Source organism: Grus americana, chromosome 1 (genome assembly GCF_028858705.1).
Source record: "Grus americana isolate bGruAme1 chromosome 1, bGruAme1.mat, whole genome shotgun sequence".
NCBI classification, from domain to species: Eukaryota; Metazoa; Chordata; class Aves; order Gruiformes; family Gruidae; genus Grus; species Grus americana.
The window spans coordinates 47,342,973-47,358,500 of record NC_072852.1 but is presented as its reverse complement, the minus strand read 5'-3'; the positions used below and the strand labels follow the sequence as shown (position 1 = coordinate 47,358,500).

Here is a 15,528-nt window from a genome sequence, read left to right as displayed (position 1 = left end):
AACCCTTCAGTATAATATGAGTAAAGGCATGAAGAAAAGCTTAAAAATGAGATGTATACTGTGCACAGGGAGTTTACAAATCCCAAATGAAAGACAGCAGTTATGGAACTACAATATGCTAATGCTAAGGAGAAAGGAGTAGGAAAGCAGGATTTTTTTAAAGAAGGGAAGCTGTACCATACATTGCTGAAAACAAAGTTGCAGACTTTCTAAGGACTCTTATTATCAAAAGAAAGGAAGGCAAAAAAAAATCAAAGTGGGGACTCTGTCAAGAGGAAAAATAAGAATGGAGAGAAAGATGTGAAAAGTGAAATAAAAGTTACTGTGTTTTTTGGTTTTAGCTTTTTTTATTTGAGTTTGAAGTCTTTCCATTGTAAGAAAGGCATTATTAAACTTCATTAATTTAATTTCACTGACTAAACAGAATGGTAAAGTTTGAATTTATCTGAGAAATAAAATTGATAAATGTTTTGTAGTGGAGATAGTATGTATGGGCCATTTTGTGATCTAGGGGTGATTAAGGAATGACAAGATTCAGGACCAATTTTTTTTTTTTTTTTTTTTTTTCCTGGAAAGCAGTGTTTTACTGATATCAGCGGCTCCCTGAAAGACTAGAATTCAGGGAAGAGAACAATTAAGAATTCTGGGTAGTATTTTAAATAGCAATTAGAGGCATAGCTCCCATTGCATTCCACTTTCAAATTCTGGTGCTTCTGGAAATCCCTGTCAAAAGATTGCAGTTCACAAGACAAGAAGTACAATGAAAGGAAAGTTTAAGATTTGCAGAGAAAAGAAAACCACAAAACTGTGAAGATAAGTGGACAATGTAAATATATAGGAGACTCATCTAAAGGTCCAACATTGGATGGCCAGAACCAGATTAGGATGAGAGAATGGAGTTGATGATTGTCATAGCCTACTCGCAAACTAGACATTAGTATTTAAAAAAAATCATCCTGTCTAGCTAGCTAGTTAATTACTTAACTCTTAATTCTTGCAAAATATTTCTATGTCCATCTTGCAACTTAGTGCTCATTACACTACTAGTGTTCAGGAAAGCATTAAAAAAATATAACCAGCAATTCACACCAATATTTATGGAGTCAATAAAAATACCAATGAGTGTAGGACTGATACTTGAATCTTGCATAACTCTGACTGTAAGCCACTAACCATCATGGCTCATGCATGTGTATTACAGAGAAATTATACATCAGGGAAAAAGAACTTTTTTGTGTCCTTTTTTACAAAAGCAAGGTAAGTTTATGTGAAACTGAAAGGCAGAAAATAGAATCAGCAAAAGATCATTTTAATAAACTTACTCTGGCAACTTATTGGCACAAGGTACCACAGAGATTAAGATCTTAGCACTGGTCAGACAACAATGGAAAATAAAACCCCCGACAACCCAGCCCCCAAAAAACACCTCGAGAAATAGAAAAGAAAAATTAGTTACCAGGAAGCATAAAGAAATAACTATGATTTCTGGAAGGAATATAAACTAGCACGTTTGAGAACAAAACGTACTGGCCATTAGCAGAAGCAAGGTCCTAAATTATATGGGTAACTAATTAGTCTAACTGAACAACTGTTACTCTTTCTTTAGGTTATATATATATACAAACACATATTTTTTGTTTAATATGGGGTGAATTTAACCTGCAGTCAATTTTCCCTTTGAACATATAACATGAAAATGCATGAAACAGTTTAAATACACAAATGCTTTCCTTAAACTGAGATATACTATATCCACAGCATTTCCTTTATTCCTTCATTCATTCTGTTTTGTCAAGGAACAGAATTAAGTTAGTTTAGGATTAATATACCCCATCCAGGTTTTTCAGAGAAAAAACCTAAATTTGGGTGATAAAAATGTTGAAATTCTTTAACCAGGAATTCTTTGAACCTGCCCTTGGAACATGAGGTCTAGAAAAAGTACATCAAAGTTGGGCAGTTCCCAAAATATTTCTGGAAATCTTGACTTAGCCTTTCTAAAAAATCTCTGAATTAAAGGATAATAACTTTGAAGCATTGTATGTTTTGTCTTACAGAAACATGATCATTGATGTACAGTCATGTCCCCGCAGCATATAAAATGCATTTTATCTCAGTATCATATATATTTGACTTATTTTTGACCTAAAAATATTTTATCCTGCATTTTTAGACCTCACTTTTCAGCCTAGAGGATTTCAACAATTTATTGATACAATGAATGAATCACAAATGATATGTAAGAAACATATATGATACCCCCAACTAATATCTCTGATATATACTAACATCTCTCAGTTGTATGGCACAGTTTGCCAAAGACTTCCTACCAATAATTAAAAAGAATTCTGAGCAACAATCAGAATTATGGATGTTGCAAATTGGATGTTGCAAATTGTATTTAGTAACATTTTATTAATTAAACCTTGTCAAATCATTGAGGTTGACTTCTCCTGAAAACATGATGCAAGAACTTGATTTAACAATTAATTCAAATAGGAACACCTCTAAGGTCACAGCACTTTTTCTAAGCTCTTCTGTAATACACGTGCAGGCTAACTTGAAGGAAATACACCTCCTAAAGCACTAAAATAGTTTCTGGGCTTCTTAAATATTTCAGAAAGTAAAACCAAGAGAGACAATACAAGAGGAAAGGATTTTATAATGAATACATTATAAATAAAGGCAAATTTCTCATGTTTTCAGATTAATGATACCACAGGGCTAAAAATTTATTTTTGATCATTGAAAAGCAACAGTCTTCGGCAAACAGAATTCATATAATAAACTTGTTTATATATTGCATATAAATTGTACAGAAATAATAGTAATGTCTGGTTTTATATATAATATCCATTACAATTTAATGGCTCATCACTCTTTAATTTCTCAAATCCATGGTGAAAAAAAATTATATAGATACACATGCAGAAATGTATATAGAAAGATGTAAGACCTGAGCTTTTTTTTCCTTAGTTCCTGGGCTACTGAAAGGAGAATGAATACATAATTATGCTGTGGTAGATGTGTATTTTATGAAAATACATATATATTACCAAACACTGTAAAGTGTTTCTCTCTCTCTCACACTTATGATTCTGCCAGTTGACTGTTCTTTCCTGCTCCTTTCCTAGTCTCTCCTTTTTTGAAGGTATAACACACTGACACTTTTTTCCTTTACTGTTCCCAAGCTCCTAACATAGGCAAGTTCTACATGCCTTTCTTTGTCGAAAGACTTTATCCTTATTTATTTTTGTGGACGGCAATACAGTGTAGGTTACAATCTAGACAGCAGTTATACATTAATATGCATGCAGTGTATATTATTTAACTCAATTATTCAAGATATGCATACATTCTATTCTGAATATATGAATATAATGATAATTTTGCCATTGACATCAGTAGCTTAGACTCGTCTCACCTAAGTTCAGGATCTTAACAGTTAGGAATCTCAGCTAATTAAATGGTGGGGCTTCATCACTAGCCAATGGAGAGAAACAGGAAAACTCAGGACACAATTCATTCTTCTCTAAGATGGCAGGCAGAGAGAAAGAATCATATTCTTTCTCCATGAATGCAATTAACTTAGACTAGGATGATAAATTTTATATCTAATCTAATTTTAGGAATGTAAATCAACTGAACAAGCACGGACAAATTGTACTCACTGTTATTTTTGCCTGTGGTGGAATAATATAATGTAAATAAATATTTATTCCAAAGCTTTTACAAAGTATGTCAGGAAAATAGAGATATCAAGTATTTTTACATGTTTTCCTTGAATTTTAATTTGGTTTTCACTGAAACTGAAAAGTCAGCATATATGAAAACATAATCAAAAAAGAAAATCCAGCAATTACATATAATTTATAAAATAACCTGATTTCTATTTTGACATAAAGCATGTCAAGAAACTTCCCTACTTAAACAGTTTTAGGAATTTCAATAATTTTGCCAAAAGTTATTTAATACTGTTTATATTTTTTGTTACGTACATTTTTGGGGTTTGCAGTTTTATTTATTTGGAAAAGACGTTGTACACAAATGACAAAGTACGGTATGTCATATTATTAGAAATATATTAACATTTTCTTCAGTTATATTACACAAAATAAAACATGAAACTTAAAATGCTACCATTTCATGACTTTCAAGTATTATTTGTTTCATTTCATATATATATTCTTTTGTTTATTTGTATGATAGCAGAGTGGTAAAAATGTAAGGTTTAAAAGGATCCTCTGCCGCTGAACTACAGTAAGTTCAGGAGGGTACATATACTACAGCATAATTGGTAATCAACGTGACAGAAATTTGTGGCTTGATTAGGATATGTGTTCTGGTATACAGTTAACAAAACATGTATTTTTCAAACCTCTTTTGGATAAAAAAATGAAGGAGAACATTAAAAAACCCACCCTGTTTTATAATTTAGAGAAAACAAAATCTTTTAAGAACTCTGTCATCAGAAGACCTAGCACACGTCACAGGGAACTTCCCGTGGGTTAAAATCACAAGCGGAAAGTCTATTGATATTAATGACACAGTTTTTAAACAGAACTGTAGAAAACGTATGAGAAGGTTTTAGGTAAGAAAGAAAGAGAGAGAGAAGTAGCATGTGTTACTAGGGATTCCAAGCATGGTCAGTTCCACCTAGCATTTTAAAGTGATTTTTAAAACTGATATTGAAAAAACCCCATAACTTACTTGAAGATCTTGCTGAGTGTCTGTGTGGCTGCTTGTTTTTTTCTCTGTTCTCAGTCAAAGCACTTCCACTGGCCATGGAAACAAAGTCTAAATCCGTGTCTTCTCTGCTTACAGGGCTTGCCTGGAAGCAGTGGGAGAGAATGTACACAATCATGAAACAAAATATAACATTTTCTGAATGCAGCTCACATTACCCCAAATAAACAAACAGGGTCTGTCAAACAACCTTCTTCAAAATGATACCACAATCCTTTATTGTTGCCTGGGCTGAACAAATGCACTATGTCAAAGCATTTTTGTAAATAAGAGCCGATCTTAAAATTGTGGTTTGTGATCTGAGTCAGTGCAACAACAAAAGAAAACATTTTAGTACAGTAATTTTGAAGAAAATCAATCTTGCAGACGGCTGATGAAACCTTAAACAGCTTAAGATCATTTACTGACCAGTCTATAATTTAAGTTATAGTTGAATGTCAGAGATGTCATATTGGATTATTTTCTGCAATATTTATGTTTTATCCAGGACACGTATCAGTTCAATCAGTCAAGGGCCCAGTAAGTAATTTAATCTTTTAGTTTTTTCCTAATTAACCATAACCATCAGACAGCATTTTAATTATACTTTAGGTAAGAGTATTATCTTAATTATAAACTTCTAACATCCAGTGGTAGTAGATCTTGGCATGAGGCATGTTACCTGCACATAAATATGGCAAAATAGAAAGGAAAATCATATTTCATTTTAGCAATGGGTTCTTGTTTTGGGAACATGTAGGGCAAAGGTTAAAAATACTGACCTGGAAGATACCACACACTGTAAATGGTAGATTGTTAGTTTTGCAGAAATGACTTCACATTTACTCAAGAAGAACTCCCTGTTCTTGACATGAAAAGCTAATCAACATCAAAAGCAGCCATCTAACAACACTGTTAACTAGATACTGAGGGCCAGTAACAACGACGGGGGAAAATCAGATGCTGCAGAAGAGCGATCTACAAAATCCCCAGTGCAAAGCTCATCAGCTGAAAGTACTGAACACGAGGACATAAATTTTCTAGTCTCTGGACCTTCAGAAGTGGAGTCCAGGAGGCAGATTAAGTCATTCCTGTATCTGGGCTGAAAAGCCCCCAATCCTTTCAGAAGCTAGGTGTCTAACTGAGTAGAGTCCATTTTTTTAACAAAAAACCCCAAACAAACAACAAAAAAGGAGAGACTATGCTAGTGGTAATGTCACCAGACTCTGGATAATATCATAGCAGCTAGACTGCTCGATCAGGAATCGAGAGACTGGATCTCAACTCCTTCCTCGGGCGGTTGAAGCCTGCAGCTCCCTTTTCCTCAGGAAAATGCTGTAGGCTACAAGCACGGAGCTGCAGGCTGTTCTGGAGGAGACGATCTCCAGGCTTCCTGTTCAAACCAGCTCACTGTACCAAGAGCAGCATTGCACCAATGCAGACAGGCTTTGTAGTCCAGTCTAACTTAGAGAACTCAGATGAAATGGAGACCTGTTTCATTTCTTTGTCTTTACCCAGTCACTGTTTAATGTAAAATTCATTAAAAAGTTCATGCGTTTTCAAACCAACAGCTCCAAAGATACAGAGATTTTACGCTCTTCCTTAGTGACTGCATACCCTTTGTGTCAGCACAGAAAGTTTATCCCTTGTTTTCTGATGCTTGCCTTTTCTGTCTAATGACCATGATTTAAAAGTTTTGCGTTGCACAGATAGCAGGCCGTATTATTGCTGTTAACATAAATATTTCATTTTCTCTTCCATAGCAGTGTAAAGAAACTTTGAAAAGAGTACCAGTTTTATCCTGCCAACTCTTTATACTTTTAGCCTTAATATTTACAGTTGCTTTAAGCTTGTGAGAGCTCGTAGGTTCAAAATCTTTAATAATGCAATCATTGTGACGCTCAGAGAGATTCAAACCAATGGAACTGATCATTTTTTATTTCCATCTAACTTGTTTCGGCACACAGCAGAAGTTTTCTAATGTCCCGATTCCCAAAGACCCAGGAGGCCACATTACTTTAAACAACTCACCTTTCCACGGAATTACTATCCAATCCCTACCATCATAGAGTCTGAGGCTTCATTATCTTGTAGGCAACAATATTCAGTGTTATATGCTAGCTTTTAATAAGGCTGTGTGGCGCTCTGATGCAAAATATTTGTTATTTTCTTTCAAATAAAGATAAGTGTTTTCACCCAATTGCAGTCAGAGTAATACTTAAGGTTGTATTAATCACTGGAGCAAACTTAATTTCAGGTTTGTAAAGAACCTGATTGAAAGTCCTCTGAAGCTAATGAAAACCTTCCCTTTTCCATTTATAGCTTAGAGCCAAAAATTTGGAAGAAATTTAAGATACTGGTACACTTTTTCACAGAGTGCAGTATTGGACTTCCATCTGTAGTGATCACCATAGTTAACTCTTCAGACTTTTTGCCCTCAGTTTTATTACTACAAACCTTTTTTTTTTTCCAATTAATTGGAAATTAAATTCAATGAGTGGGAATCTTTGCCTTGAATACAACTCTGCATGTGAATATTTCCCTATTTCTATGTTAAATTATTAAGATAATCTGTAACCTTCTGAGGTAAAAAGTGCTTTTAAATTCAAGTTATATCTTCGTGATTTGGAGATACTGGTTAATAGTGAAGTGGGTAACCATGTAGGTAACTTAAACTACATACAAAGATGAATCAGGAAGTCTACCCTACTTGTCATTCAGCAAAATACTAATTGCAAGTGCCCAGTTTAAACGATAAGTTCGCATGCCTTCCTAAGCACTTATGTAGCAGAAGTAGTAAGCAAGATCATCAAAATTATCAAGATTAACATAATAAGGTCTTAGATTTACTGCAGGTTACTACATAGAGTTTATTCCCTAATGAGAAGGGCTAAAACTTCATCGTTAATATGCAACCATTGAAATACCATTTTGTCCCCATGAAAAAGAATGTCTGAAATTTTAGGAATGTGCACAAATATCGGTTAGAAAATTATATTAATCTAGTACTTTCCGAAGGCAGGCTTATGTAACACATACAAATTAGGGATCCTATTACATACCAGGAAACTTTATGATTGAGCATATGACATATGAATAAACTACTGGAAATGCTCAAGAATGCTTTCCTCTTCTATTTTTTTTATGTGTATTTTCCTCTTTCAGTTTACCAGAATTTTTCCTACTTTTTGATAATGATTGCAGCTAAGCATTAACTTCATTTTTGTCACGATTTCAGAGCTTCTAGCTGAATTACTATGCAAAAGCATTAGGAGTATGTTCACATTTCACATTTCAACCTTTAAATGTTAAGAGAACCCATATAAATTTTAAAACCATAATTTTCCAGACATGTATGTGCACAAACCACATCATTATTTCATTGCCTATATAGTACTGCTTTCTGCAGTAGAGATACATTTTATTCCTTTTTTCTATTTTTTGACCTTCTATTGCATTTTTCTATTTCATTCATGTGAACAGCTATGTAATTATGTGGCACGGGCTGTGACAATCCCATAACATTGCCAGTTATGTGGGCACACCACATCATAATACTGTTGTGGGATTGCAGCAGTATTTTGTGGACAGAACTGCTTACTGTAAATAAGATACAATCTACCTATGTGCACATATGCTTACCGATAATTACATAATGTGCAATTTAGATAACATTATTAGATTATGATTTGCTCAAATTAGAGCAATTACTGTTTTAGACTTTACCTAACAAATAACTATTAGTGCTGCTGCAACCAAAACCCATCACAACAGTCGCGTGGTTCACGATTTCACTGAACTTTAACAACAACCTAAGAACTGGACACACCCCACAGCAGAGAAGAATTTTTCACAAAATCTGACTTCAAGAAAATAGTAACATCTAAGTTTAAAAGCATTTTTTTTCAACAGTGAATTTTAGAAGCATTTCCAAAACATGCATATTGCACAGTTGGTAAAGCTAAGGAAGACAAGTTAGAAAGGGCCAAGACTGCTCAGAGTATAGAATTAGGCATATGATACATTATCTAACCTGGAAATATTTTTTATGCAACATTTTACATTCTGTATATAAGACACTAATTCTGCATAGTTTGTAAGTTTTTGCCCCATTTTTTTAACACCCACATAATTATTTCAACAAGAATATTGCTAATTTGGCAATAAAATTTAAAGTGTGTGTGTACATGTATATAGTATATAGTATATAGTATATAGTATATAGTATATAGTATATATTGGCCAGTAGGCATCATAACACTGCTCACTATCAAAGGAACTTTTGGATATCTCTGACACTGAGTTTTTTAATTTTGTAAATCTTCAGATTGTTAAATGACTTATATTCTCCCTCCTGCCAACCTATAGAACTACCCATTTCAGAAAATACAATTTTTTTTTAAATGCTGCAAAGAAAAGAATGAGTCATGAAAAGAGTAGGAGGCATTTTATGATGTCAAAAATATAGAAATGTAGGAATAAGTCTGATTTTATACAGTTTTTAATAATATTAATATACTAGCCTAACTTACTGTCTTTTAATAAATGACACTGTAGGCATATTAGAATGATTTAGGTATGTGACCTACAGAATTTAAGAACATTTAAACTTGTGTGATTGACAAGAATACATGTTTTCAGTCAATAATGTAATGAGTGCTGAACCATATTTCATTTTTTTAAAACATTTTTAAAAGGTTGATTTAGAAGCTTTAAAAAACACACAGTAGCATTTGATGTCTTAAAAACAAAACCAGTATCAGATTACGAAACTAGAACCCTGTGTACACACATGGGTTCTTGTGCTCAAACATTTTCTTCTGATCTCCATCAATGGGCGACTTGATTGCCAAACAGAGACGACATTAAAGAATTATATTGATCAAAAAAATCTCCTGGTTGTTTTACACCAAGTATGCATTTGAAAACACCATCAAGGCATAGCCGAATTCTGCAAAATCCCACAAGGAAACAAGTTCTTACCACAAGTTGTACTCGTCTACTGTCACGTATCGCAGGATCTAACTCGGGTAAAAAACGACAGCTGGGAAAAATGTAGAATAGAAATTTCAATAAATCCCACTGTACTGGGTTCACTAAAATACCTGGACAGAATCTTTTCCTGGAAACACTCCTGCTTAAGTAGAAATGATAGTATTTAAAATAATGCCATCATTAAGATGTATTGGAGTAATTAAAATTAATTGATAAAGTATCAGAGTAATTAATATTAAAATATTTGTACTTGACATTATTAACAACTAATATGGTTTATTTCTATGATAGAATACTAATTTAAAAATATAAATGTCAATAAATGCAACCATGCAGGCATTTTTGCATGTACTGACATAAATTATAGCCAAATCAGTTGCCACATTACGTAGGAATAAAATTGTTTTCAGTTACATAAATGTATCAGCTGTTCTAAACAGTATACCAGTGATATTCCAATGGAGATTGGTGGGACTTTTGCTACATTCAGAAATGGTATCATAATCTTAAAAAGTGTCAGCATAAATACTAGTGCATAGCACACACCTGCAGAGGTAACACAATGACATTTTAAAAAATTCTTTTATAAATTTTCATGTCTTCTTACTTTCAAACATCATTACATGTTCTGTTCCAGTGTTTTCCTTCAAATTAAAAGTCATGACAGTTATCTTAAACAAATACTTGGAGTGTTTCACTATTATGGAACATGACTGACAGAGAAATATTTTCTAAGGAATATGTGCTGCATATACTTCCTACCGTCATTGATACAATTTAGAAATGTGGAATATTTTTGCATACAAAACATAACAATATGCAGTCCATTTCATTACAAATTAAATACATTTAAAATGAAAATAAAGTTAAGATGCTTAAACTAAATCCATTGCTTGCCTACTGACACCTTGTTTAGTTTTATTAGAGGTGCTTGGCATTGTGTCCTACTAATGACTTCACTAAGATATCAATGGTTTATATTGAATTTATGACCAAAATATACTTACTATGTCTTCGTGTTAGTTTAGGGAATGAGATTAACCCTTTCTTTAACTGTACTGATATTTTACCTGTTTAATAACCACAATTAAATATAGAAGGAACACGTTTACAACATTTTACTAAAGTATACTATGAAGATTTAAAAGTTGGGTTTATGTTTTGAAGACAAAATGTAGATACATATTATGTAATTAAAAAGTGGGATTCTTCCTTTCTTAATCAAATATAACAATATAGGTAATGTTACAGTTGATCTAATTACATAAAAGCATAATATATACCAATAAAGTTATAAAATATATGACAAATAAGCACTTTTTTCTATACTCTTTACAATATAAAACCCACTGCATTGCTAGCATAAAGCTATGTAAACATTTATCGTAAGATTCTGCCCTGTGTATCATTTCATTATCACTGCGGAAGAAGTTTCTGTACAATGACTACTAAACCAATTCTATAGGGTACCACGTTTGGGACCCAGAAATACAGTGTACTATCTGCTAGCTACAAAGTAGTCATGTTTGTTTTAGAACTATTAAGCTAGGTTTCACTTTACAAGATAAATTTAAAATAAAAAAAATCATAATTTAAAGGCAATGACCTCACCACTTCATATTTTTGGATCTGGCTGCTTCATAATCGAAAAGCTGTGTATGAAGCCATTGGTATGTAAAGTCTTTTCTCCTTTGTAATTTCTCATCTAAAGTAGTATCCATCTGAGAAAATTCTTCTTTTTTACCTGGGGAGGAAAAAAAAGATACTCCTGTATTTCATTATTATTTTAAAATATACATATTTTTTTAAGATTCCCCAGATAAACTTTGAGCATATTCCCTTTCAGAAAAAAAAAAGGCAATTACTTCCTTTTCTTGCAAAAGTCCAACTAGAATTTCTTCAGATACATTTAAGAAATACTTTTAAATGAATTTTGAATTTTATGGTTTATTTTCTCTTTTGGGATTAAATATTTGCCTTCTGAATATATTTATTTTTATTGGGAAATAAGATTCTGCTTTATTCTGAAATATATATGGAAATATACATAAATTACTTGTCATAGCATCTGTGAATGTTGCTTACTGTGATATCTCTATACTTAAAAGTACACATTCATGTATGTTTATAATTCTATTTACCAATCTATAAGGTAAAAAAAAATCACCATTATATGCAAGAGCGTTCTTATTCCTCTTACCTATCTTTTACTGATATGATTTATTAAGACACTTCAATGGCACTTTCTGATATTGGATTTGAAAGCAATAGTATACATAAATGAAATTATTTTTCACAAATTACTATCTACTTTTGGATCACAAAAGATACCCAAAGACAGAGAATAAAATAGTGACATTATGAAAAAAACCTGTACAATTCTGGAGATCCTTCAGTTTTTGGGACCATTCTGGTGAATACCAGATATGTTTGAAGCATAAGGAAGAGGATGGCAGAATTGGAAGAGCCTGCAGAGGAAGCATCATTGTTGCATGGGGACATTCATGGATTAGAACAAATTTTTGTTTTCTGTCCTTATACATCAACTTTATAAGTTATGTCTTTTGGGCACGTTTGACTCAGGGCTTTTGAGAGACATCAAAATATTTTTTTTATTTTGTACAAAAGTATTTTGTTTTTCTCTTTAATCTCATTTCAGATGACACTGAATGATCTTCCCTCTTGCTGAATATTCCTTTTTCCTTTCAAAGATTTTTCTTTCTTTCAGTGAAAGGTAAATTCAGCAGCTACTAGAAGTTGCTTAGTAAACTGTAGGAGCATACCTTTTGCACTTGGCCCAGCAAGGAACGTAGGTCAGTCCATTTGCCCACCATGACTGATTTAACTATCAATAACTATAAAGGGGCGGGGGGGGGATGTCAGAACTGCCTTGGAGGTGAACGGTTTCTTCATACTCCTTATTTTAAGCCTTAGTTTTCATTCATGTTTTGACAACGTAAACTGAAGTTACAGGCTATTCACCAAGTCACCCTTTAAGAGGCTTGCTACACTACCTGTAGTATTTTTTAAACTTAGTCCTCTGTAAAAATTACAATTTACTTTGCATAAGCTGCAAAATGTAGTTCCTCGCTTGCATTTTACCTGGCTTTGCAGTGAGCTCATTGCTTTCATCTTTTAGCTCTAAGGGATTATTGTTAAAGTATCATAGCTTCTTATTTCATAGTCTGAACTACAAAATGTCTTTTGGTTCTGCTCTCTATTTATCCTGGTACAGAGAATCTCTATTCAAACCAAATCCACTCCTTAGGCTGAAGGTGTTCAATTGCCAAACCCATAATTAACCTACTAAGATTAGGCAAGGTCCAGAATATGAAGTCATATATGTCTTGCTAGTGAGTCACAGACTAGAACTTAGGCAGAAGAATTTATCTTCAGTTGATGTAAAGAGCTCTCATTTACCTCCTTAGGAAGACAGAGAAATGAAGAGCTTGGATGGACAGTCACTGTATCCACCCAAATGAGGTTGTGAGGGATGACTAAAAAGGTCAAGCAGTGAACTGCTCGATCAGTGCCAATTATTAAAATGTGAAGAGTGCTAACTACAGAGTTCATCATCTTCCTTGATTAAAGTGGGAGCCATTTCTTCTTTTCTAAGTTTATGATACTGCCTTCCCCTGTTCCTGCTTCAGGAGTACTGTTTTCTGACTGTTACATTTTGAAGATGTATAGGTTCAAAGTTTGCAGCTACACTGGTACTCTTATAACTCTTCAGCTGAAGAAGATGCTGATTTATAACAAGACTAAGAAACGTTCTGCATGACTTTGTAAGAGCAGTCCTGGAGACTGTACCTTCTGCTTTTCAGCATATGTTCTCCAATGAGGAATAGTTCCCCAAGAAATTATCTTTAGATTTTTTCTTATCTGTATTTACAGAAAAGTTGCTCTAGTATTACCATCTTTCTCAGGAGAATTACTTCTTCCTATTAAAAGGATCAGTATTATTTATGCATTTACTAAAATGTTTATTACGTTTTCCTCTATTAAAAGAGAAATCTATGTAGGGATTTAAAACCAGTATTAGAAGTTCATATCTGAGTCTGTGTGTCAATGATGGTCAAAAGAAGATGCACATACAATAAACTATGATAAAACTTATGAGAAATGAATACTTTTAACTTGGCAAGTTATTTTTCCAAAATGATTGTTAACAATTTGCCTTAGTTGCAGTTTGAATTTCTGAGCGAATTATGTGTGAAATACAACTGGTTTTATTTAATAAAATTTTATTTTATTTTTAATTTATTTTAATTTATTTTTGCATGCTAATTATTGAAACATTATTGAAACAAGAAAGAGATCAAGATAAAAGTGCATACAAGGGTTTTTTCCCCTTAAAATAATTTATACTATTAAGCAGAGTATTTTTGTTCTATATTCGAGTTAATAGTGACTTTTTTTTCTCAAACAGGCAGACATTTCAACAATTTGTTTAATAATGCTGCAGAAAACTGTATTCTATTTTCTTATTTGGAACATACCCGTAGTCTTATTTTTTAATAGTAACATCTCTCTTTTTAATTCTTATGAAAAAAAATACTATGTTATGAATTAAAATACAGCATTATCACTTTTCTCTTCCACTTATGAACATCATGTGTTTGAGGATCTGGTGTATCAGTATCATTAACATGCATTTGCTTGATAGCTTTCTTAAATTAGGGCTCTGGGTTTTTTTTAAAACCTGGACCTGATTTTGTAGAAGTACTAACACTCACAAATTCCACAGAAGTTCCAAAGAGCTGTAAGCATTCTGCATCTTTGAAATAGATCAGACCTATAATCTTTAATTGTTAAACCCAGACAACTCTTAGAATATCAAAGAAAAAAGGAATACATCAAAGAAGGCACAACTCTGTCAAAAAACCAAATTAATCTCAGAGGTATTTAAAGTATTGTATCCTCATTAGATTATCAGTTCTAAGCTTTCAATCTTTTTGACTTTCTTTTTTTACATGACACACACGTTAATAATTTAAGATTGGAATGGTCTTACATTTGGCATTAATACAGTAATGATTTTTAGGTGTTGCAAATTAATCATCCACACACATATTATGCACTTAGGCCAGATCCAATGCAGCCTTAAGGGGCACTTATTGTCATTTTCCTACAGAATTTGGGCATCTAAGTAGAGAGAACTTACTTGGAAGAGCCTGGGTACCTGAAATGTCCTCGGAACTGAACATTACAGGAAACTAACAAATTCTTTTCTGTGTCCCCAAATCAACATGTCAACCCGTAAGAACCTGAACTTTGGGATCCAGAAAAATGTCATCGTCTGTCTGTCAAATTAATTTTCTGGGCATGCTCTGAGACAGCATGACTCATGTTCCATTTAAAATATAGATGCTACTCATGTACTTTAAATTAGACTATCTCTGGATAACTCATTGAGTTAAAGGAGAAAGGCTAAGAATCTGTGACCTACTTGTGGTGAAGCGCCCAAAGTTCTAGATAGAGGCAGTTTTTTTCTCATAGGTTTTTCCTCAAGATTGGTGCATCTTGTGCCCTCAGCTGTGGCAGTTAGCTTTAAAAAGAGGATTGAAGCATACCCATAGGGAATAGCTTGGCATGTGGAAGCCAGAGATTCAAATCTCACCAGGCTAAAGAATAGCTCAAACCTATGTTTCCCACTGTCTAAGGAGTACCTCAATATCTACATTAGGGGCATCTCATGCCCACATTCCCCAGTTTAACAGCAAGCCAGCACACAAAAAGGAGTATGGCTACGCAATGTTTATATTCAGGGTGATCTTTCAGGTTCTGCATTTTAATTTTCAGATTCTATGC

The 15,528-nt window shown here is 33.2% G+C and overlaps 1 protein-coding gene across 2 annotated transcripts in view; it reads right to left on the bottom strand.

Moving 5' to 3' along the window:
* Window positions 1-15,528, bottom strand: part of LRRIQ1 (leucine rich repeats and IQ motif containing 1) — a 114,372-nt gene that overhangs the window by 11,967 nt on the left and 86,877 nt on the right. For both annotated transcript variants that reach the window (XM_054812748.1, XM_054812750.1), the window contains 3 exons: window positions 11,329-11,461; window positions 9,706-9,766; window positions 4,708-4,828 (listed from right to left, as the gene is read on the bottom strand). In XM_054812748.1, coding sequence (XP_054668723.1) covers window positions 4,708-4,828; window positions 9,706-9,766; window positions 11,329-11,461 — 315 coding nt within the window. The remainder of the gene's footprint in view (window positions 1-4,707; window positions 4,829-9,705; window positions 9,767-11,328; window positions 11,462-15,528) is intronic.